General features: G+C 39.4%; 1 protein-coding gene across 2 annotated transcripts in view; it reads left to right on the forward strand.

The window, feature by feature from the left end:
* Positions 1–24,061, forward strand: part of xylt2 (xylosyltransferase II) — a 28,432-nt gene extending 4,371 nt beyond the window's left edge. Inside the window, exons 2-11 of one of the 2 annotated variants that reach the window (XM_048186508.1) lie at positions 7,153–7,675; positions 7,773–7,948; positions 11,542–11,744; positions 14,647–14,727; positions 16,798–17,014; positions 17,412–17,588; positions 17,883–18,139; positions 18,891–19,086; positions 19,489–19,822; positions 20,143–24,061. In XM_048186508.1, the coding sequence (XP_048042465.1) occupies positions 7,153–7,675; positions 7,773–7,948; positions 11,542–11,744; positions 14,647–14,727; positions 16,798–17,014; positions 17,412–17,588; positions 17,883–18,139; positions 18,891–19,086; positions 19,489–19,822; positions 20,143–20,465 (2,487 nt within the window). In that variant the 3' untranslated portion in view covers positions 20,466–24,061. The remainder of the gene's footprint in view (positions 1–7,152; positions 7,676–7,772; positions 7,949–11,541; positions 11,745–14,646; positions 14,728–16,797; positions 17,015–17,411; positions 17,589–17,882; positions 18,140–18,890; positions 19,087–19,488; positions 19,823–20,142) is intronic. The other variant, XM_048186509.1, reaches the window with a different exon arrangement.
* The last annotated feature ends 1,799 nt before the right edge of the window (positions 24,062–25,860 follow it).

Below are 25,860 nucleotides of genomic sequence, written 5' to 3' on the forward strand. Positions count from 1 at the left end.
ATGTTACATTTAAAAAAAAAATAATAATAATAAAGTATTGACCAATACTAGTAGGTACTACATTTAATTGGAGACTTATTTTGGCAACAAAAAGTATGTTTTATATAGTATGAATGAATTTCAGACATACTAAATTCGCCATGTTGTTACTGTCACCTGACCTATCAGTGCCATTTGCGTTGCTTCACTGCCATTCATAAATCCTCTCCCTTTGCCTCATGGGATAGCTAAGTGTCAATCAGATGTTTTACTTCAGAATCAGTAGTAGGTCATTCAGGTACATATCGCCCACTATTTTTTCGAAATACTATGAATTCAGACACACTACTCTGTTGGTGTACTGTTTTTCGCATACTATATAGTAGAGTTGTCAAAAGTACCGACTTTGGTACCTAGTCGGTACTGAAATGTTTTGAGCGCTGTTGAGAGGATTCGTAAACACCTCTGATTGGCCATTGTGTTAAGGTGCTCATCGGATATGTCTGTGATTGACTATAGTGATCAACGCTGTAAAAACGTTGTAAATAATCATCAGTGAATCTCTTCACCGAGCGCTTACACAGATAGTCCGCTGATAGACGCCTGCTTTCAAACGCTCCCGCTTTCAAAACACTTACAAATTCAAATGCTTTCAAACGCTGTCATGCGTTGATCATTGTAGCCAATCTGATGAGCGCGTGAACACAATGGCCAATCAGAGTTGTTTACGAATCCACTCAACAGCGCTCAAAGTGTCACATTTTTAAAATTTCAGTATCGATAGGAACTGAAGTCAGTACTTTACAACTCTACTATATAGTATGATAGTTGGCATATTTGGACACAGCGACAGCTGGAAATATCTGGTTGAATGCGTAAATTATGCGCATCCTATGTTGATAATGAAATCTGTCATGTGCATTGTACGCCTAGTGTACATAAAAAAAAAGTAGAATTAGGTTTTGTAGGCACACTTGCCATGTTTCTCTAAACGGAGGTGCAAAATTACCAGTTTTTAAAATCAATGTTGGTGAATGTTACGTTTTTTTTTTTTGTTACTCTCTAAAAATGAGTGTTGCATTGCCATAAATCACCTAAATTGATCAATAATTTCAACTGTCGCTGAATAAAAAAGTCTTCTTGCCACTTTGTTTTTTTAAATTGCTGTTTGTGTGAACTTAATGACCATCAACATGCTGAAATCCATTCTGAATGACTCTATATTCAGCCATTATACAGCACCACCACTAAAAAGTAATGAGGAACAAGTTTACGCACTAGTCGACTAACTGATTGTTTGATGCCGAGTCAACCGTCCTAACTGATCCCTACAAAAGAAGCTGTCCTTTTCCAACCACAGTATCCACAGGCTTCTCTGACCTCTGTCTCTCTCTGTAGCGAGTCTCAGTGTGATGAAAGAGGCCATTGATTTGGCAGCCTTTGGTCTCTAAGACTGGAAGAATGAATTACTGCAGGTCATGTGATGTTGCTGTGACCTGTGCTGCTTAAAGGAAGTTAACGATTCTGCTTCTGATTCAGATTTCTCTTAAACAACTCTGTAAGGGCTCCTTTAATGACTCAATTAGTACTTTCGAGAAATATTTCTCATCATTTTCATTGCATTTATGGCCCTCAGCAGACTGCTGCCAAATGATGATGATCATTTCAGATCTCAGCAGAACAGGTATTACAATCAAAAATAAAGACTTTTATGAGTTTTCACAGAAATGCAATCCAACAAACGGCTTTTTCTGGGTATTAAATGTAAATGCTAAACAAATGAAAATGTGGTATTTCATTCATCGATAGATTTTTAAATAATATACTACTGACAAAACTCATATGTATAATTAACTATACGTCATACGAATAACTAGTCAACAACTACACTGATTTAACTATTACCCTCACAACAGTAATGGGTAGTATTTTTAGCGCCTGATTATAATTCCTGCAAAATCACGTTATGATTTATATTGTTTAAAATGCGTTATAATGACCATTAATGTCTTTTAAATTACACGCTGGTTTATATACTAGTTTATAACTTAAAGCTATAGGTTGTGGAATCAAGCATTTCTCGTTCTTACTGTTCTTTTAGTTATTTATTTCTCATGACACTGGCTCATAAGAATAATTTGTTTGAGAATCAGAGTACACTGATTGACAGGCAATCAGAATCCATCTTCCTTTAAAGAGCTCAAACATTTAAAGTGGCAGATGACAAATCTGCAGTGTGTACTCATAATAAACAGAGCATTATTGTCCATTGGTGTGGCGCTAATGTAGTTATCATTCTTGGTTTAAACAGGCCTTTAGTCTTGTGTTCTGTCCACAATGGCATTCGAATGCACATTTGAGAATCGTTTAACAGACCAAAATGTAATCATTTGCCATTTGCAAGCCATTTGCTTCTAGGCTCTGAATAAGATCCATTTCTTTCTTCCAACTATGCTATGCTTCATGTGTAGGTTGCACCCAGTGGGTTGTTTTTAAGGTTATGAAGTAAACTTTGGTGAGGCGGTGTGTGGACAGCTGTCATCTGACTGTCAGCTATGAGAGGAAGTTGTTTAATGTTGCCTTTTCTGCTGTAAGCCTTGTGCAATCTTCTGGGTGTAAAATACATAACACAAGCTCTCTATTCCAGCATGTTAGATTGTTGCTCAGCTTAAGCTATTAGCCCAATACTCTACAAAATAGGTAAAATGGTCAATCAAATCTGTCCGTCCGTCCGTTCACTTACTCAGCCCCATGTCATCCAAGATGTTTATGTCTTTCTTTCTTCAGTCGAAAAGAAATTAAGGTTTTTGATGAAAACATTCCAGGATTATTCTCCTTATAGTGGACTTCAGTTGGCCCCAAATGGTTGAAGGTCAAAATGACAGTTTCAGTTCAGCTTCAAAGGGCCTTAAACGATACCAGACGAGGAATAAGGGTCTTATCTAGTGAAACGATCGGTCATTTAAAAAAAAAAATGTAAATAAACAAATGATCGCCTTCCAAGTGGTTCTACCAAAACCGCATTTCTGTAATCTTCAAAAAGCTTACGCTGTGTGTCCTACGCCTTCGCTATTCTACTTACAGAACGAACGCGGCGCCAGTTCCGTTTTTTTCAGTAAGTAGAATAGGAAAGGCGTAGGACATACAGCATAAGCTTTTTGAAGAATACGGAAAGCAGAAGCACGTGCAAGGTGATCATTTGTGTTTATAAAGCATATACAATTGTATTTTTAAAAGAAAATGACCGATCGTTTCTCTAGATAAGACCATTATTCCTCGTCTGGTATCGTTTAAAGCCCTTTGAAGCTGTAATTTTGACCTTCAACCGTCTGGAGGGACCATTGAAGTCCACTATAAGGAGAATAATCCTGGGATGTTTTCATCAAAAACCGTAATTTCTTTTCAACTGAAGAAAGAAAGTCATGAACATCTTGGATGTCATGGGGGTGAGTTAATTATCAGGAAAATTTTATTTGAAAGTGGACTAATCCTTGAAGGATTTATTTCACTAAGCTGACTGCAGTGTATTCTGGGATCATGCATACAATGCTGCTGTCCTTGTGAAACAGCTTTCAGCTTTGGTAACAAGTCTAACTCATTATGTTTTGAAACAAAGCTGTCGGTTCACTTTGAAACCACTGAGCTTGAAAGTCCAAACCATTCCTGATAATGAGGCCCACTGGTGCTGTATCGCCTGACACTGGTCTAGGGATGCTGGCCCACAGTCCATTGTTTTTTTTGTGTGGACAGCAGATGTGTGGCATAGACCCAGGCTTGCTGTGTAATGACCCTGTTGCAGGAAATGGTGGGAATTGGTTATTATTTCTCTCTCTCCCGTTACATACTTCCAGCACCACATTGGCATTCCATACGGTGTTGTGGTTAGCTTTTTTTAACAAGCCATTCTTAACACTGGACGAGATGGTTTTAGTTTGTTTGTTTACATACATTCTTCTTTTTGAAACATTGGAAGCTAGTGGTCGACTGATTTTATTTTTTTGATGGCTGACATAAAGCTGATATATAACAGTTTTGTGAATATTTGCTAGATGTTATGTGTGTGCGCTGAAAAAAGAAAATTGTTTGTATATCCTATCTGTGTAAATGGGGAAAAAAAAAAAAAAATGGTGAACCACAACACTCTTGTAGCCAATCAGCAGTAGCAGGGCTACCTAATTTCTCAATGGTGCGACCAAAAAACCTGAGGTCGCACCGGTGCAACCAGCTGTTCGAGGGGAAAAAAAAAAAAAGTTTCCCTGTGGTTCAACAACAGACAGACATTAGGCCCATGGCATGGTCTAAACCAATCAGAGATAGTGAAGGGACCGTATTAACTGTCCCAATGTTAATCACTGCTGAATAGTGATGAATACTATCCATTACATGTGTAAGCAGTAATGAAGCACTTTAAGCACCAACACTTTTCCAGTAAGTTACCTTTCTTGTAGAATTGTGCTTCAAATAAAGAACTTTGTTGACCAGATTGTTAATCATTTACAAGTCAATATTGCCTATTTGGGCAGCGATTTAAGAAAGAAAGAAAGAAAGAAAGAAAGAAAGAACTTGTAAAACTGCGGTGTTAAATGCAATGTGGTCGAAAATTTGGGTGCACCTAACTTAGGTGCACCAGCACAAAAGAAAAAAAGTTAGGCGCACCAGTGCAACCAGGTCAAAAAGTTAGTCTAGAGCCCTGGCAGTAGGGGGCATATCTGCTCATTAAGGGGAGGAGGGGGAGTGAACAAGAGGGAGATTTGAAGAAAGACTGTAGAAAGAAAGATAGCTGAGATTTTACCAAAGAGGATAAGGTCAGAGGAATATCACTGGAAAAAGAAGGGTTATGATAAGGCAAGAGTTTAACGGATGCGAAAGTTGCTCTGTTTCTGCTTGATACTTAAACGTATCGTTTTGCTATGTTTAACAGAACCAAGAAATGTTGCTGTTGAATTACAGCCGATTCATCCATACGTGCGGCTTATGTGGCAGCTGTTAGTCATTGCCTGTGTTGCGAAGCATGTTCGTTATTTTGGGGGTGAAGCAATGAAGGGAGGGGTGTGTATGTCTGGGTGTCGAATTCAAATATCAACAGTGTTTCTCATAAATCACTTACTGCACCTTTAAGTCCAAAGTATATTTCGCTTGTCCTTCTTTGTCTTGCGGAAAGTGCACAATGTAACTTTTTTCATCCACTGTTGTCTATGTGCAACCCAGTTTTTCCTATCGTCGAGGACTTGTCACATTTACATTTAGATTTCAGTTGATATCCCTAATTGACTTGGTTGTTATGACTAGTCCACTATCTGAATAAAGTAGTCATCAAGCCTGTTTTAATTTTGAAGGCTGAGAGCTTAATTTAGCAAAGAAAAATCCACCAATGATGAGGCTAAATTTAGTTAATCTTACAGAAACTCTGTCAAAAGCTTCTTCATTTGGCTTTCAGCTCCATCAGTGCTGGGACAGACGCCCAGCACCACTGGGATTTAAGTGAAACAAAATCGGTGTATGGCGCTTGGGCTGTAGCAGTAAAAATCGCTCTTGCTCTGATCTTATTTTTACATTGTCATTGTCTCGTGTTAAACATTGCATATGTGTACAGTCATGTGTTCATATGGGATTGCTGAGGAAACATGTAGCATAATGAAATGGTTTGGGATTGTGTTTGTTCGGTCAGTGCAAATTGAGAGGGTGAGTTGTCTGGCGGCAGCTGTACTGATAAGGATTCTCTCATGCTGCTTTTAGGTTTTGTTCACACTGCACATGTTTAGGACTCATTGGTCTGCACTGTCATTCTGCAAGTAATGAAATCTGTTTGTTCAGTATGTGTACATCAGTTGCCATAGTAATGACATAAACATCAGCACACTGTCAAGAGCTTTTTTGCTATGTCTGAGAGTAGGGCTGGGCAGTAGTGCTGAAATATATCTTAGTAGAGCAGTCTTCTGTATTTGCTCTGAACGAGCAACCATGCAAACTATTGTAGCTAATAGTTTCAAAATGTTACCCTGTAGTCAATAATTTTATCCCTTAAAACTCATCTTTAATCGCAAAAATTACATATTTCAACATTTTTTCCTGTGAAAAAAAAATTCTTAATGCCTTAAAATAGCGAATGTAACTCTACACCCTTGCCTCATTTAATATACAAACATCTATGAATATGATAATTAGCCCCGCCTCCACTCACTCACATGAGCTCAGATGAGATCCACTCGTCAACTTACTGAGGTAAACGCTGCACAATGGTATCGCTTTTTACAACGGCAGACACATAACGGTAATTAATATGATTAGCGTTTTGCTTGGCTACATTATCTAACAGCTAATAATGTGTTGCCAATGTTACATAAACAATGTTCACAGTCAGACAGCTGTCTTCTAACAAACAATGTCCTTTGAACAACTCAGAACGTCAGTGGAGAAATACAGTTCATATAGTTATATATGTTATATATTACATATAGTTCATCATAACATTGTAATATACATCATACACCCGCCATATTGCTAAATCTACCTGATTTTTCATATCAACAGAAAAATATACCAGGATAACCTTCTTTTGAGACTCCCTTGCGCGGTGCATTAATGATATGCCAAAGTCCGCCGCCACGTGATTGGTTACAAAGTAGTTTGTGACGTCAGAAACACCAGCGATTTCAAACCGTGGGTTGCGCTGCAGATGGCTCAGTGAGGCCTCCATTGACAGCAGGACAAATCGCCCATCACTAGATATTGTTGAAAGGTCATTATTTTGTTTTGTTTTTATATAAAAACATGGTCTTGGCAGGTTTTGTGAGATTCAGCCTTGCACCCTTGTAGATGCTGTTTGTGCTGTAAGATAATGGCACTGCGTTGGCCGAGCTCTCACCCAAACCTCCTTCTGTGAGTCACTATCCTCATTATGAATCTCTGCTTCCTCTGATTCCCGCCACTAAATGTGGCTAAAAATAGTCACGACTAGAGACAGGGAAACAACAATCGAGAAACAAAGCAAACATGTTGTGCCTCTGGGCTCCCCAAAACGTCAGCAAGTTTGTTCTTGGAGAGTGAATCATCATCTGTTCTAAAAAAGATTTGCTCCATTGAGAATAAAGTTTGATCCCGTTTTCTCTTTTGTGCTGATGTGGAGGGATTCAGTATCACTTCTCTGATTTATTTACTCTGTTTCCTTCTCAGCGGAAGCACAGACGGTCGAAGTTGCCCGACCACAATGGGCAGGAGCAAAAGATGGACCCTGTGGCCTTTGACAGGCAAAACGCCCTGTCTGGGGCGAACCACGGCCAGTGGAGGCAGGGTCAGGATCGGCCCGCCGTGACCACCATCATCAGGAGGGGGTCAAGACGGAGAAGCAAGCCCTCACTGAAGGACAAGAGTCTTGGCAGGCTGGAAGATGGAGTGGCAGTTGAAAAAGTTGCCCATTATGATCCCTCGAGCAGCCGTAACTTCAGCGAGACTCGGGCAGGGGAAATGGCCAAAATACATCTAGTGGCACCAGGAGAGCCAGGCAGCGTCGAGGGTGCTCCTCAAGTCCCGAGCAGTGACTTTGTGCCCAAATGTGAGATCTCAGGCAAGGACGCCCTGTCTGCCCTCCACCGTGCAGGTTCGCGGCAGTGTAGACAGGAGATCGCCAACATCGTCTGCCAGCACCAAGCAGGACAACTCATGCCTCAGTCTCTGCCTCAGTTTTGCCCACAGCATGGTAACTGCACTCTTTCATCCATCATATCCACACCCAGTCATGTTTGAAAGTTACCTGACGCGTAGAGTTTGTTTGTTTTCTCCCTGTCCATCTTTAGTGATCTCCAGTGCTGTCCAGCATGCAGATTTTTCTGACACTGACCTCTCCAAGGTGGAGAACCCCGTCAGGGTGGTTTTTGTGCTGGTGGTTCATGGACGAGCAGTCCGACAGTTGAAACGTCTCCTCAAAGCCATCTATCACAAAGACCACTTTTATTACATCCATGTGGACAAGGTAAGTTAGAACCCAACAGGATTGAAATGGCATTGAAAGCAAAAATTTGGCACGAACCATAAACACAATATAAAAAAAATGGGTTTCGGTTTGAATCGAACATGGCGAAAATAACGATTTGTGGTTCATTGAGTAAAGCTGCAGTCACATTTACCATTGTTCAGCAAATTTCGATAGAAATCCACAAAATTAGGAATTTGAGGGTGAAGGGTTTTTTCCCACACACATTTTGCAATGTTTTGAAGTTGTTCACATGGTTTTGCTAATGTGAACAAATCAAGAACAACTGTAATTTGTGTAATTTCAAATCAATAACTTGTAAGCTCAAGTGGTTTGTGAGTCTTTTTGAAAGAGTCAATGAAAGGCTGACTTGTAAGAGTTGGTCTTGCCTTGGGCTTTATGTTGTTTTGTAGAACCAGTGAGTACAACGTAGTAGATATGTTGAATTTGTGGGGTGTTTAAATACACTTATTATGCGAGCAAATAGACATGCGAGCACACTAAACACTCCGGGAAGCATGTTGCGGTCAAAATTGAAACGGCAAAATCAATGTACTTTTGCTTTTCCTATTTGTGCAGACGCAATTTGTGACCATTCAAACACCGAATAAATATGTGTTTGCATTTTATTTATATATATATAATGTATATTATAATATATATATGTATAATAAATATATATATATATATATATAATATACAGTTGCATGAAAAAGTATGTGAACCCCTTGCAGAATCTGTGAAAATGAGAATTATTTTAATAAAATAAGAGGGATAATAAAAAATGCATGTTATTTTTTATTTAGTGCTGTCCTGAGTAAGATATTTTACATAAAAGATGTTTGCATGTAGTTCACAAGACAAAACAATAGCTGAATTTATTAAAATAACCCCATTCATAAGTATATGAACCATTGATTCTCAATACTGTGTGTGGTTACCTGATGATCCACGACTGTTTTTTTGTTTTGTGATGGTTGTTCATGAGTCTCTTGTTTGTCCTGAACAGTTAAACAGCCTAACATTCTTCAGAAAAATCCTTCAGCGCCTGCAGATTCTTCAGTTTTCCAGCATCTTTGCATAATTGAACCCTTTCCAGCAGTGACTGTATGATTTTGAGATTCATCTTTTCACACTGAGGACAACTGAGGGACTCAAACACAACTATTAAAAAAGGTTCAAACATTCACTGATGCTCCAGAAGGAAACACGATGCATTAAGAGCCGAGGGGTGAAAACTTTTGAATTCAAATATCAAGGTAAATTGTACTTAATTTTTCTGCCAGGAAACATGCAAGTATCTTCTTTTGGTTCTGAAGGGCAGTACTTAATGAAAAACAATGATATTTAAACAAAATAAGAAAAATTGTGACATCTTCATCCTGTTCAAAAGTTTTCACACCCCGACTTAATGCACCGTGTTTCCTTCTGGAGCATCAGTGAATGTTTGAACTTTTTTAATAGTTGTGTTTGAGTCCCTCAGTTGTCCTCAGTTACCCCCTTTCCACCAGCACGAACCGGGTGCTAGTTCAGAGCTAGTGCGAGTGCCAGTTCGGAGTTGGTTCAACTGACGAGCCTTCTAAGAACCGGTTTGCCTTTCCACAGGCTAGAGCCAGCACAGAGCCAGGTCTTACGTCATGTATACGTCTCATATTTCACAGCAAAGCTAGCGCTGCAGCGCCAAACACAAACACACCAGGCTTGTTTGAGATGCATCAGCTTCACGCATAGCGATCGGCGCATGACATCAAAGCTCCGCGAGAACGATCCAAAAGCGCAAGGAGTCGTATGCTCTACAAACGTTCCCGCGGATCCGCGGCACCCGCCGAATCGGTCCGCGCTGCTCCGAAGCATCTCGAACAAGCCTTCTATCAACAATCGTGGATCTTTCACTACTGTTGATGCTCATAGCTTTGCGAACCTACATCGGCGTCCAAACACGACTCGCCGTAATTTGTACATAGACGGAGATTACAATTGAGCTGCTATTAGCTCGATTAGCTCCTATTTCAAAAATGGCGGTTACAGGTGACTTGTTGGTCACGGTAACCCCGCCCCCAGCCCCTGACGCAAGCGGTTCTTACTTCTAGCCCAGCAACGTTTTGGTGCTACTTACGAACCACTTTTCCTGGTTCGGAGCTGGTGCTTTGTGTGTCGAAAGACAAAGAACTGATTTGAAACTAGGCTCTGGCTCCGAACCAGCACTCAAACGGCCTTGGTGGAAAAGGGGTAAGTGTGAAAACACAGATCTCAAAATCCTACAGTCACTGCTGGAAAGGGTTCAGATATGCAAAAATGCTTCAAAACTGATGAATCTGCAGGAGCTGGAGGAATTTTCTGAAGAACAGAGCTCAGTTTAACTGCTCAGGACATACAAAAGACTCATGAACAACCAATTCAAAAACATAAAAACAGTCGTAGATCATCAGGTAACCACACACAGTATTGAGAATCAAGGGTTCACATACTTGTGAATGGGGTTATTTTAATAAATTCAGCTATTGTTTTGTCTTGTGAACTAAATGCAAACATCTTTTATGTAAAATATCTTACTCAGGACAGCACTAAACAAAAAATAACATGCATTTTTTTATTATCCCTCTTATTTTATTAAAATAATTCTCATTTTCACAGATTCTGCAAGGGGTTCACATACTTTTTCATGCCTGTGTGTGTGTGTGTATGTATATATATATATATATATATATATATGTACTTTGTCAGAAAAGCAAGATCTCTTGAGTTTCTTTTACACTTTTTTTCCTATGCAGTTGTCTGTAAATTTAAACAATATTTTAACATTTTAAAATGATTGGAGCCTGTATGTTATTGTGAAGTAACACCAACTAAAGAGGTTGTGTAATCATTTATTTAAAAAATGTAACAATTAATACAATTAGTATTTCACACAAAGGCTTTTTAAAATTAGTATTGGCTGTGCTGGTCCACGATTTTTGATTTTGATTCATTACTAGTTTCACACCAACTGCAAAGGACAACAGAGTTCACACAATCCATAGTCCAAATTGCCTTTTCAAGCAGTCTCTGGTGGAATTCAGAAAGTCACTTTGACCCCCCCTAAAAACATCAAATGGACTTCTCCAAGCCAAAAGCTTTAGTGTCCTTAAAGACAACCCTGTGGGTTTGATTCTGGATTGAAACTTGAGTGTTAGAGATACTCAGTGGCCGTCAGCTCACATGCTGGAGAACAAAGATGTGTGTGTAGAGCTGGGGTTTGTCAGAACTTGTGGGTCTGTTACTGGAGGAACACTTCTCTCACACCTTGATATGATTTGGCATAACATCTGCTCTGTCTCTTCCTCTCTACATGCCTGTCTCGTTTGATTCTAGTGTTTCATTTGAAGTTATTTCAGGTTTTAGCTTCTTAAAAGTAAAGTTCTTCAGAGCTAAAGTAAATTCCTGACAAGAAACCATCCCTCTCCCGGCAGCAGAAGAGTTATGACAGCTAAAACTGCACTACTGCAGTAACATGCTTGAAATATTAAAGAAATTGTTCACCCAAAAATGTTCATCACATACTCATCTTCATGATCACTGACTCTCATTGAAGACTGTTATATTGTCCCTTACAGCGTTCAAACTACATGCATCGGGAAGTGCTGCAGATGGCGGAGCTCTACTCCAATGTGAGAGCCACGCCCTGGCGCATGGTCACCATCTGGGGTGGGGCCAGTCTGCTGAAGGCCTACCTGCGCAGCATGCATGACCTGCTGTCCATGTTGGACTGGAAGTGGGACTTCTTTATCAACCTCAGTGCCACCGACTTCCCCACCAGGTCAGCATTGCCTTAGATCAGGGGCTCTTGGAGATCTACTTTCCCGCAAAGTTCAGCTCCAATCCTGATCAAAGCAGCTAATTAAGATCTTCAGGAGCACTTAATAATTAGAGACAGGTGTTTGGATCAGAGTTGGATCTGAACTCTGCAGGTAAATAGATCTCCAGGAACAGGATTGGGCAGCCCTGCCTTAGGTCTTGACAACTCTCTGAGTGATTTCTAACCAGCATTTATTGGGTTGTGGATTATACAAATGCTTGATTTTGGCAAATGAGATCTGCTATGCAGCTGAGCAAATACAAGGATTTGTTCAGCTTAGTTAAAATAACATACACAATAAGGAAACATGCTGCTGCTAGGAAATTGCCCTAGCAGATCTATACAGGTGGAGCTGGGGAGGAGGAGGGTAAAACAAGAGTTTTCATATCACGTTACAGAACAATTGCCGGATAGGGATTGCTAATAAATGGATACGTGGATTAGGAAGTACATCTGATTGGCTACTTCAGTGGGTTTAGAATAACCAATCAGTGCTCGGATAGTTTCATGACTGAACTATGGATTTTCTTTAAAAGGGAAAAACCTACATGAACTAGTTGACCACATTTATCAACTAGACCAGGATTTCCCAAACATTTTTGTCAGCCGAACCCCTTGGATGTAAAATTTAAAGTTAAGATTTCAATAATTTAACGACGCATTCAGATGTTCATGGTTCTCTGATGATGGTTTATGGTCCCATGACATGCAAGTAAACCGATAAAATATTTAATCTTTTTTATTTATTTTTTTGTAATTTTTTTTTTTTTTTTTTTGTATTACATTATTAGTCAAAAAAAAAATTAGTTTTAACTTCAATTATAAGAAGTGAAAACTGAATATATTACTGTTGTCATTTAGAATTGCACTACAAGTTATACAACTCATATTTATGTCTTAAAGGGATAATTCACCCAAAAATGAAAATTCTGTCATCATTTACTCCCCCCTTAAGATGTTCCAAACCTGTATAAATTTCTTCGTTCTGCTGAACACAAAGGAAGATATTTGGAAGAATATTTGTAACCAAGCAGATCTCGACCCCATTGACTACCATAGTAGGAAAAAAAAAACTATGGTAGTCAATGGGGGGGCGAGATCTGCTTGGTTATAAACATTTTTCCAAATATCTCCCGTTGTGTTCAGCAGAACAAAGAAATTCATACTGGTTTGGAACATCTTGAGGGGGAGTAAATAATTACAGAAATTAAATTTTTGGGTCAACTATCCCTTTAAATTCTTCCTTTTGAAAAGTTCAAAACCTCAAGCTGTAAACATTTAAAATCCTCAAGCTTTTACTTGGGCGGAATACTGCTGAAGTGCTGTAAACTTCTGTCCACAAAAATGTCTGGAATTATGCGAATGTGTAAAGAGAAAACTAGCACACATTGTGCATATTAAAGGATTAGTTCACTTTCAAATGAAAATTAGCCCAAGCTCAAGCTCCCAAAAGCCATCCTAGGTGTATATGACTCTATTCTTTCTGATGAAAACAATTGGAGAAACATTAATAAATGTCCTGATGCATCCAAGCTTTATAATTGCAGTGAATGGGGGTTACTAGTATGAGCTGAAAAAAGTGTCTCCATCCACATCCATCCATCATAAATATGTACTCCACACGGCTCCAGGGGGTTAATAAAGACCTTCTGAAGTGAAACGATGCGTTTGTGAAGTAAAATATCAAGCTTCCGCCAGAACGCCTTCCATATTCAAGTTACGAAGAAAGTATAAACTGGCGTCGCATCAGTTAGATTTTTTACGCAAGTTGAATAGGGAAAGCGTAGTACATAGCGTAAACTTTGTGAACTGCAAGAGTTTTACATTTTCTTCGTAACTTGAATACAGAAGGCGATCTGGTGGAAGCTCGATATTTGACTTCATAACTTGTTTAAATATGGATTTTTTAAAATATATATATATATATATATATATATATATATATATATATATATATATATACAAACGCATCGTTTCGCTTCAGAAGGTCTTTATTAACTCCCCGGAGCCGTGTGGAGCACACATTTATTATGATGGATGGATGTGAATGGAGATACTTTCAGTATCTCTAGTGACCCCCATTCAATGCCATTATAAAGCTCAGATGCGTCAGGATATTTATTAATATTTCTCAGATTGCGTTCATCAGAAAGAAGAGAGTCATATACACCCTAGGATGGATTTTGGGTAAGTAAAGCTTGGGCTAATTTTCATTTGAAAGGGAACTAATCCTTTAAACTCACTGCACATACAGAGATGGAGTTTCATGAGAATCAGCATTTGATGTGAATGAAGTCGCTCTGAGATCACTGCATCATGAGCTGAACACAGTGCTGCACTTCACTCTGAAACATGCTGTGCAACAGATTACATACTTATTTAAATTGCACCACAGTTACAGTTTTATTTTGATTAACTGTGCAGCCATATATTTATTTGTTACAATTTTGCATTCAGAGATAGATTGATGATTCTGATTTTAAGAGATGTGTATCGAGGAGCCTTCTCGTGAGTTTGTGTCTGAGCCGCTCTCATTGTGTGCCAGAGTGATGATGCTGGCAAATTCCTCTCTTTCTCTGCAATCTGTTTCGGGAGGATTTCTGTAACACATCAGAGCCTTACAATTTCACAATCCCTCCAGCTGTTGATGCTTTTTTTTTTTTTAAGTGAGCTAAATAAGCCAAATCTGTGTTGCGTTGCTTGATGTACATGTAGACGTTGATACTGAGTAAATCCTGTCAGCAGCAGCTAATTCCTTCCAGCTGAAGACTTCACCCACGCCACCTTGCAGTCAGTGCTGGGCTTCTGACATAATCCCTCATTTTTATCTCTTTTCTCCTCTCTCACTATCGGTCTAAAACAGGACCAACGATGAGCTTGTGGCTTTTCTCTCCCAGAACCGTGACAAGAACTTCCTGAAGTCTCATGGCAGAGAGAACGCAAGGTAAACTCATTTTAGATTCAACTCTGAGGTTACTCCCTCCAGGTAGTTTTAATACTGTCCATATCTAGCGAGGCTCTAAAATGCACCACAGATGATGTATGTTTGTGGGCGGGGATTATGTGAATCAAAATTTTTGCGATTAGAGTTATGAATTCATTCATTGACAAGGAGTTTAAATTGCTTCAATGAGTCAAACTTACTACCAACTCTTGCACTGATTAAGAAATGTTTCTTGTGCAGCAAATCAGCATATTATTAATAAGATTTCTGAAGGATCATGTTGAAATTTGGGATGCACCAAAATTTTGGCTAAAATTTTTTTTTTTTTGGCTGAAATTGACCAGTGACATTTTCGGTGGTCCATTTTTACTGTTTAGCATCTATTTCATGTGAATAAGCTACAACAGTTAAACACATCAGCTGTGTGGAGTCTAGGGTTGGGTTGACAATGTTGATTTCTCAATTTTACTTGATACTGATTGATACTTGTGCATATGTATGTAAAGATTATGTGTATTTAAAATTATATGTAAGAATTTTGCAGTAAAATATCCAAAAACCACTAGGCCAGTTTATATATTTTGTTCACTTGAGTACTTACAATATCCCAAATGTTTCTAACTATTTGTAAATCGTGATAAATTTGCAATTTTGACCAAGGCTCCGGGACGTTTGAGGAGTCGCCTCTCAATTGCGTCATACCTGCGTTACCCTCGGTTTCCGGTTTTATTTTGTAGAAACCATGGAAACACCAAAGACACTTTAAAATATTACATGTTTTAATAGACAAGGGAACAACTGTTTTGATATATTTATAGACAGAAAACTAATTATTGTTATATAGCTCAACATGTTTAGTCTTATTGTTTAAATCTAATTTTTTTTTTTTTTTTTTGCGAGTACCATGCTTTTTTGAAAAAACTGTTTTTTTTATGCTATGTTAAGTAGCTAACATTGCATAATCAGATGCAGCTTTATTTTTAGTAACAGTAATACAGAATTTTCTCCATCATACAATGCGTTTTAAGATGAATTGCATGTCATTTAATAAGCCATCCAGTATTTAATATGATATTCTAAAATCGATCTATCTTACTGCAAGTGTCTCACAGCAGCCGCCAAGCGAACGCACAGGGTAACGTTATAACATCATTTTCAACACACTCAAATGTATCTAATATGATAAACAGAGCTGCGTTACCTGTTACCTCGCGGCGCCAGTGACTGTGGCACAATAAAAGTTCTGCTGCTCGTGAGGCGTGTGTTGTGCAATCGCTCCAGCGGCCTCGTTCAGCTCCCACAACACTCGGTCCTGCTCCGCTTCAAACTACAGTAATGTTAATAATCGCATCCATGAACATGATTTCTTCACGAGTCCTATCCCGATTATTTTGCATCATCCGTTGAGATGAAGACCACATGTCCCAAGATTCCGTGTTCAAACTTGGCATCATCAAGCTACGCCTTTGTTTTGAATAGACCTCTAGTGACCTCTAGCAGACAGTATTCTTACATACTGCACCTTTAAATCTCAAGATCGATTTTTTTTTTTTTTTTTTTTTTTTTTGTCTGTGCTGTTTTCTGTTGGTGTTGTCTGTTACTTTTCATATAAAATAAAGTCTCAACTTTCAAATTTTGTGAACTTTAAAACTTACAAAATCTGAAACCTTTCTATGCTTAAAAGAATAATAATTTTTAGAGTACTTGCTGATCCTTTACACATCCTTTATTCTACAAGGGTCCTCTGTGACATTAATTTCCTGTTTGTTGCTTTGTTTGTTGATCTTATGACACTGACTTGGATTTGGAGGTCAGAATAGAAGCAGCAATCATATATCCTGAGAAATGGTAATAAAAGTCTGCGCCAGACTACTTTATAAAGTTTTTATCTTTTATTCAAGAGTTTTAGACTTTTAATGAGACTTCTGTTGTCATTCATTATGATTTCAGGATATTTATATCGTCTTGACACTTTTGACATGCCTTACTCACATAAATAATACAGCCTAACTAGCCGTGACAGTGTTTATCATGACATCAGTCAACATCCTGCTCTCTCCTGTCATGCAGGTTCATTAAGAAGCAGGGTTTGGACCGCCTGTTCCACGAATGTGACAACCACATGTGGCGTCTGGGCGAGCGCAGCATCCCTGAGGGGCTGGAGGTGTCAGGAGGCTCAGACTGGTTCTCCCTCACGCGGAAGTTTGTGGAGTATGTGGTAAACTCACAGGACGAGCTGGTGACGGGGCTCAAGCAGTTTTACACCTACGCTCTTCTGCCTGCTGAGGTACTGCCTTTGGACACATTTACAACTTCTGGTCGTACTGACACAGTGGCAGGGGGGAAATATCAAATTTACCTTTTTTCAGTACATAGTAAAAAGAAATTCTTATGCATAAAGAAAATGAAGACACATTTTATGCACATTGTCATGAAAATAAGTAATTTACATTACCAAAAACAGGCTTTATTTATTCACAAAATGGTGATATGACCCCATCATATCCTGCACATCTGGGCACTGTTATTGTTGTGTATTAAATCTGAAACATAAATTCATAAGTATGTTGATGTGATGCTCCATGTTAATTAATTTTATTTAATTGGCACAGCTGTGAGCAGTAAACATTAAGCGCTGTGTCCCTGAGGGTATATTATATGATTCCTCTCTGTCTGGTTTTCAGTCTTTCTTTCACACAGTGCTGGGAAACAGCCACATGTGTGATACTTTGGTAGACAATAACCTGCGTGTGACCAACTGGAACCGGAAGTTGGGCTGCAAGTGCCAATATAAGCACATAGTGGACTGGTGTGGCTGTTCACCAAATGACTTCAAACCCTCAGACCTCATCAGAATACAGGTACGTGAACTGTTAAGTCATCCCTTCAGATATATTAAGTCAGGAGCCACCCAATTATTAAAGGATCACACTGGGTCTTGTTCACTAAGCGAATGTACGCGCAAACTTATGTGTGAAAAGTCTAAATTTATTGTTAGAACAAATTTAAGAACAAATTCATTTGTGTGTGCTCATTTTTTGTGAGAAGTTACGAATAGTCCACAGTTATTAGTGAATGAACCCAGTGTCTTTCTTATCAATTTGTCCTTTGGCACCATTTTGCACCACCTCAACCCCTCTTTTCTCCCACAACAGCAACTAACACGGCCTACGTTCTTCGCCCGTAAGTTTGAATCCACTGTGAATCAGGAGGCTATTGACATCCTGGACAATCATCTATATGGGCAGTACCCACCTGGCACGGTGGCACTAAAAGCATACTGGGAGAGCCTGTTCGAGCAGGCTGATGGGGTCTCATCCCTCAATGATGTGGCCCTCACGGCATACTCCTCCTTCTTTAGACTGGGACTCCATAGGCAGGAGACCACTCAAAGCAGTTCTGAGGCCTGCAGGTGACAGTCCAGTCCAATTCAGTCCGTCCATTCCAGTCCAATCCAGTCAAATCCAGTCCAGTCATCCAATCCATTTACCCCATCCAATCCGTCCAATGAAATCCATTCTATCCCAGTCCATCCATCTCAATACAATCCAACCCATCCATCCATTCAATGTTATCCAATCTATCCCAATACATCCACCCCAATGTAATCCAATACATGCCAGCCCACCCATCCATCCCAATGTAATCCAATCCAATCCATCCCATCCCAATCCTTCAATCTATCCATCCATCCATCCATCCTAATGTAATCCAAGTCATCCCAATGTAATCCAATACATCCCATCCATTCAGTTCATCCCAATCCATCCATCCCAATCCATCCATCCATCCCAATGTAATCCAAGCCATCCCATCCATCCATCCATCCATCCATCCCAATGTAATTCAATCTATCCCAATCCATCCATCACAATGTAATCCAATACATGCCAGCTCATCCATCCACCCATCCCAATGTAATCCAAGCCGTCCCATCCATTCAGATCATCCCAATCCATCCATCCATTCAGTCCATCCCAATGTAATCCAATCCCATCCATCTATCCCAATGTAATCCAATCCCATCCATCCATGTAATCCAAATCCATCCATCCATCCAAATGTAATCCAGTCCATCCCATCCATTCAATCCATCCCACTCCATCCATTCAATCCATTCCCATCCATCGATCCAATAGTAATTTATTGTTTTTTACCCACAGGTTTGAACCCATTGGCTACCCTGTCTCGGTGCACCTGTATTTTTATGATGACCGATTCCAGGGTTACCTGGTCAGGCAGGAGGTGCAGAATGTGGTGACCAGATCCCGTGAGATGCTGGAGGTGTGGGCTGTTCCTCAAGCAACACTGCAGCTGGAACACAACCTTCATGAGTTTGAGCGCCTCAAACACCTTGAGGTGAGAGGAACAGGGATACGCACAGGATTTGTCACACTTCAAAGTCGGAAATGTAACGGAATGTAACAGAAGCAGCAACAGATCATTTTGTAGCAAAACAGATTATCGAAGAAAAAAAAATGTTGATTGGATGGAGGCAGATCTGAATGTGAGCTTGTGGTCAGTTGTAAGAAAGGGGCAGGTTTAAGTGGATGAAATGATTGGAGATGTCCTGCTTATGTCACCAGAAAGAAGTCTGTTGTTTAATGAAAAATTCTTATGACATTTTGATTAAAAATTCCATTTCAGGCTAACTTTGCCAAAGTCAATGTGAGAGACTGTTCGCAACTCATTCTGTAGCATTCTTTAACTTATTCTGTAGTTCTTATTTTTCAGTTTTTCATTCATGCTGTTTTGTACTAGGTCGGAACTGAGTGGGACCCAAAGGAGCGAATCTTCCGTAACTTTGGTAGTGTGATGGGACCTCTAGACGAGCCAGTGGCAGTTCAGAAGTGGGCTCGTGGGCCCAACCTGACAGCCACTATAGTGTGGATTGATCCAGCGCACATAGTAGCAGCCTCCTATGACATCAGCATAGACGTTGAGGCAGAGTTCACGCAATACAAGCCACCCCTTCAGCGCCCCCTCAGGCCTGGAGTTTGGACGGTGCGTGTGCTGCGGTTATGGGAGCGTGTAGCAGAAGCACGCTTTCTGGTCATGCCTCTGGCCTTCAAGGGACGCGAGCCCTTGCGCACAGGTGAGAGAGACATTTATGTGAAGTATTATTACCATTTAAAACATCTGTTTTACTGTACTCTACTTGGATCAAATATTTTGAACCTACTTGCTAACAAAGAGTGTTGTTGGTTCCTGTAATTATATATGAAATTGTTGAATAGATACATAAATATTAGGGGTGTAACAGTACATGTTTACATATATCTCGAGTATGATCAAGGTTATTGCTTTCTGTTTTATTCTCAAATATATATATTCAGTCTACTGACCTTTATCTGTCTCTCTATGTACTTCCCTTCCCTTCCATATCCCTTACCCTACCTTATACTTCCCCTTCAGAAGACCATGGCTGGGTACATGCAGGTCCTCCAGGTAATGTGTACTTGGAGCAAAGCTTCCAGCAGCTTGCCCATGTGTTGAAGCTGCCGCCCAGCGAGCCTGCCCTGCAGGAGGCCCAGAAGAAGACCTCCCTGGTGGGTAAGCCACTGGAGGCCTGGGTGGACAACTCCGTGGGTGCTTTCTGGGTCACTGGAGATATTTGTTCTGAGCAGACCTCTTCCTGTCCCTCCATTGGACTCTGCACCAAGACCTCTTGGAGCTCCTTGTCTCCTGACCCCAAATCAGAACTGGGGCCAGTCAAAAGTAACGGTCGCATTAGGTAGCCTTATAAGCTCAAAAGTGGAGCAGAGTGGCGAAGGCCCTGAAGAACAGTCCACAAGAGTGATGTTTACGAGTCGTGGTCTTTGAGACCATCCCATTACTAGTTGAGGCACCTTCTGTTGAGGGCAACTGGTTGAGGGTGAATCTACGAAAGAAAACGTTTAAATTTGCACAAGAAGACTGCCAGATGTAGACATGTATGAGTCTTGCTTTTATAAATCAATGTTCAGATGTCACCTAAATACGTTGTTACAAGGTTCGGAGTCTTATTAGCACATAGTTTACGGTGTGGGTTTATGATACAAAGACCCAAATCTCAACAATTTTACAATTTTTTTTTTTTTGTTACAAGAAAAAAAAAACTGTGCACATTATTTTCCTCTTTAAAACAGTGGCCAAAATTCATATTTGAAGCTGTTGGAGGTAAGTTGCTGGAATCCTCTGGCTGTATCGCTATGCTTATTTTGAAGCATTAATATCCAAACTTCAGAAGCAGATTGAAGAAGTGCACTTTACTGTAAGGCGGAGCTCCCTTCTGATTGGCTAAATCTCAGCAGAGGAGGCGGAGCTTGTAGAATCCAACGGATCGATGCATTTGCTCACTTAACGTGTTCCAGATGCTGCTCGGAGATGCAGCATTGCATGAAATCATCGTATACAGCAACAAAACAAACACTAACGAAAGCTGTCTGTCAGGAAACAAGAATCTGAGTTTTGTAATACTGTGACTTTGTCTTCGTGTTGAATGTCCTTTGAGTTGAAAAACACCTCATCTGGAGGACTTGCTTCGTCTATTACTGCAAAGTTTGCTCAGCGGCACACAGAAGTACGAGGATGTGGATATAATTATTTGAGACTGCCTGAACTGACCCTGCTGAAGATCAGTCTGTGATCTGTCACTCACTGGTCTTGTTACAGTATTTCACTCTTAATTCTGGTCTTCCACCAGTTTGGTTCTTAACTACGAATACATTTTCACTTTATTTCTTGAACTGCAATTGGTGTAGAACGGCACAAGAGCTTGAGACTTAAGTTACACTAGCTGCGGTTTTGTACCCAGAAAATTTACATTTACCCTTATGTCAATCTGTATGACTTTCTCCTGTGGAACATAAACAAAGACCTTACAAATAATGTTCACATTGTTGAATGAGCAAAAAATGACTATTCAAGTCTTGAGGAAACAGAAAGTTATTTGCTGAAAATCTCCCCTTCCTCAATATCTACAAAATTGCATTTGCACTTCCATAAACTGAGTTTTTTTGTTTGTTTTTTTTTGTTTTTTTTTTCACACACCACCCGTTTCCATTTTAATGTTTTCAAAATTTGCATTAAAATGGTTGGATGGAAACGCAGCAGTCAATGTCAAACCTGGTGCAATACATCTTGATGTGCTAAGTGATGTGAACCTACACAAATGCAAGATTTAATTTCAGTTATGATGGAGAAGATCTTCAGTTAAATAGGTTATCTCACCCTAAAATGAAAATTCTGTCAATTTTACTCACCTTCATGTCATTTCAAACCCATAAGACCTTCATTCATCTTTGAAACACAAATGGCAATTTTTAAAGAAGACCTATTATGCCCTTTATTTCGTTTTTGGGCTCTACTAGAATAGGTTTTCATGCTTAAATGTTCAAAAAACACTATTTTTCTGATATTCGACATTGTTGCAGTTCCTCTCTTCCCAGTCTGTAAGTAACACTCTGGAGTGCGTTTCCCAAAAGCATCATTAGCCAGCTAACATAGTTCAAAGATTTGGTGTTTCCCGAAACCATAGTTCAAATGAACATTCACAAACTTGTGTGGTTGGAACGACCGCTCTCGAGCTGTGGTTAGAAGCATAGTTTCTTGGTTTTTATGACATGTGGACTTAATAAATCCTCATCTTGAGCAATATATATACAAGTGTCATTTACATGTTTTAGTTTGTCAAGAGATTTTAAGAACCGTTTTTGAAGAGTGCGCATGGGCGTACATGCTCTGGTACGTAAGAACGAGCCTATGATTGAAACTGGAAATAAAGCAAAGTAACTGAGGAAAATGAGTAATTTATAGCAAAAAATCTAGTATTAATTCAATCTCAAACTGATTCATTTAAAGAAGTTATTTCTCACCACCTGCGTGACGTCATTTACCAACGTGGTTGAACGACAGATTTTGCGACAATATGGTTTCGGGAAACAGTCATGACTGTTCAATGATGCATCGTACTATGGTAGCGAAGCAGCGAGTTATGTCGTTGTACGGGAAACACACCCCTCCTTCTGAAAAGCACAATATGCTCTGATTGGTCGGCTGGATCAGTGTGTTGTGATTGGTCAACTGCTTCGGGCATGTTTCTGAAATGTCCCGCCCCTTACCATAGCCGTGAGTTTCAACAAACTATTAACAAACTCAACTAGGCCCCGCCCTTTTATTTTGCATATGAATTTGGCGGGCATTATTTAAATGAGGAATACTGTGACGTGTTGGTTCCCAGAAGAAAACTCAAGACTACAATGGAGGCGTTTCAGAGAGTTCAGAAACAGTGTTATTGATATAGAGAATAACTCCCGCTGAAGTGACTTTGTAACTTTGAAGACCTTTTTCATGCTTTTTCAAATTTTGGATGAATGGACTTTTTAATGGAGGTTTCATTAAAAATATCTTCATCTGTGTTTCAAAGATGAATACAAGTCATTGGAACAAAACGAAGCCTGAATTTTCATTTTTGGATGAACCATCACTTTAAATTTCAGTCTCACACAAAGCTATGACTTCTGAAGATTTGAAAAACACAAGTCATATGAACTGTATGGGGTCTTTGTCTTTTTTGGAGCCTGACAGCACCAGGATGTAAAACATCAGCTTCCTTATTGCATTCCACAGAAGAAAGTCTTTCGGTTTGGATCATGAGGCTGAGTAAATGATGGCAGAATGAACATTTTGGGAGATCTATCCCTTTAATTAAATACGGATGGGATTGGAAAAGATCCATTTCCATTTATGTGTGTCATATCTGGTTGTCACTTTTTTAACCACACATTTGTCCATTTCTTGTTATGTGTGCTATTTTGCTTGCTCGCCTTCCAATGAAGACACATCACTAAGAAACATAAGTTAAAACAAATGTGTCTTGGGCGACATGCTGCTTTTATTTGACAAATATCATGCTTCGTTGATGGTGGATTTTAGGTGCCCTGTGTTTCAAAGGGGTTTTTTCAGGTTTTGATTTACTGATCAGAAAACTCTTTTCTTTGTTGTTAGGTTCAAAGTGTCCTTTTTCTCTTCATGTACATGCTTCGTGTGAAGCTTTTGTGGTATCAAAAGAAACAGTGAATGAGGATGTAAAGAATGAATGAATGCTATTTTTGTATTTAAAGTCATATTTTAGCCTGTCAGTGAGAGTTTGAGAGTTTGCTGCTTCAGTTTTTGTTTTACCTTCATCATCATCATCATCATCATCATCATCAGTCTCACTGGGTCTCTGTGAGGCGCAAAAACCAGTCCTAAACTGAAAGTTCGGGACACATTGAACCAGAGCCTTATTTTAGGGCTGATGGGCAGCATCAGATGACACATGATGGCACAATAAAGATGTGAAATCAAGTCAGTCATGTCTTGTTTATTTGTTGTCTGGCAATGTTTCAATGAAATTCAAGTTTATGTAACCTGCATTTCCATTGTTAATAATCAAATTATACTCAATAAGTCTAAGTGTCTGCAGAGCAGAGCATGTACAGCACAAGCATATTCATTTTTAATAGCTTCCTTGTTCATAAGGTTCTAAACAGCAGGAATGACCCAGAACGTTTTGTCACAGTGAGCACAGTTGTGTACACCGCAATAGTCATGAACATGTCCTGTGCTGCACGCCACAGGAAGCACTGCTGTTAAATATTTATCAGCCTTAACTTCATCAGGTTATAAGAATCTCTGGCATGAGTCACACAACAGAGACAGGACAAGATCAGAGAAGCTGTGTCATCGCTGAGACAGGAAAATGACTGTCAAAAATCTGCTGTTGAGAAGCTCCTCACACATGGAGTTGATGATGGAGAACACCTCAGACCTGGAGACGGTGGAGCAAGGAGAGCCCGCTTCTGACAGCGCATACGGCTCCTCTCCAGTGGACACGGACACAGAGGAGGGACAGACACTCTCCACCAGCACACTCACCCTCACATACAATGAGGAGCTCATGCATAAGGTGACCACTACCATCCTCTTATCTATCTATCTATCTATCTATACATATATCTATTTCTGTCTCTATCTATCTATCGATACATATATCTATATCTGTTTCACTAAATATGATTGCATCCTTATTTAGGTGATTTAAATGTGCATATGCTGCCCCTCGAAGCAGCTAATCTCTGAGTTTCTAAACATCATTGACTCTTTTAACCTTTTGCATTGGGTTTATTATCCCACACACATTCATGGACACATGTTGGATCAAATTCTGTCATATGGGTTATCTGTAGTTGTTGATTCTGCTATTTCTGATCATTTCCTTGGCTTTATATTTCACTTGGTTCAAGCACCATACATGAAGTAGATTTTATTAGTTCTATAATGAGGTTAATCCTCTTTTATCATTAGAATCTCCACTTCCTGATCTTGATGTGGAACACTTTTCTGTTTTAAATACCATTTGGGCAGACATTTTAAATCAAATCTTTTAAGCCTAATCGGAGCCATGGATTGATCATAGTATACGCTCCCTTAGACAGTCATGCAGGAAAGCAGAAAGGAAGTGGAAAAAAGATAAATTACAGGTTTCGTACGAGAACTTAAAGGACTGCCTATTGATATATCAGAATGCTGTTAAGAAAGCTAAGGCTTCCTATTTTACTAAATCGATTGAGAAACATCACCACACCCCAAAAGCACTTTTTTTTGTTATTAACTCCATTTTAAATCCTCCTATAAACTCTCTTCATTGCTCGTCCTTGGCAATCTGTGAGGATTTTGTTAGCTACTTTGGCAATAAATTTCAAATTTCAAATTTCATGTCATTGTTCAGGAAATACTGACAGAGATGAGTTCACCTTCCCTCTGTACTTTTTCAATTATGTCTCTTTGCATTTTATAAAGGAAGAAATGTTTAAACTTAAACCATCCTTTTGTTCGTATGACACTTTACATCCTCGTTATCTGAGACAACTATTTGATACTGTCGGCCCTGGGTTGGTGTCGTTATTTAATAAATCCTTACTTGAAGGAGCTATACCCTCGAGTTTGAAAATTACCTCAATTACACCTGTACTATCTTATCAAACTTTTGTCCGATATCCATTGTGCCTTTTATTTCCAAGATATTCCTCCAGAACTTCCTAAATGAAGTTTCAGTCAGGGTTTAAATCTCTGCATAGCACAGAAACCGCTCTTATAAGAGCTCTCAAT

This window comes from Megalobrama amblycephala, linkage group LG1 (genome assembly GCF_018812025.1).
Source record: "Megalobrama amblycephala isolate DHTTF-2021 linkage group LG1, ASM1881202v1, whole genome shotgun sequence".
Classification (NCBI taxonomy): domain Eukaryota; kingdom Metazoa; phylum Chordata; class Actinopteri; order Cypriniformes; family Xenocyprididae; genus Megalobrama; species Megalobrama amblycephala.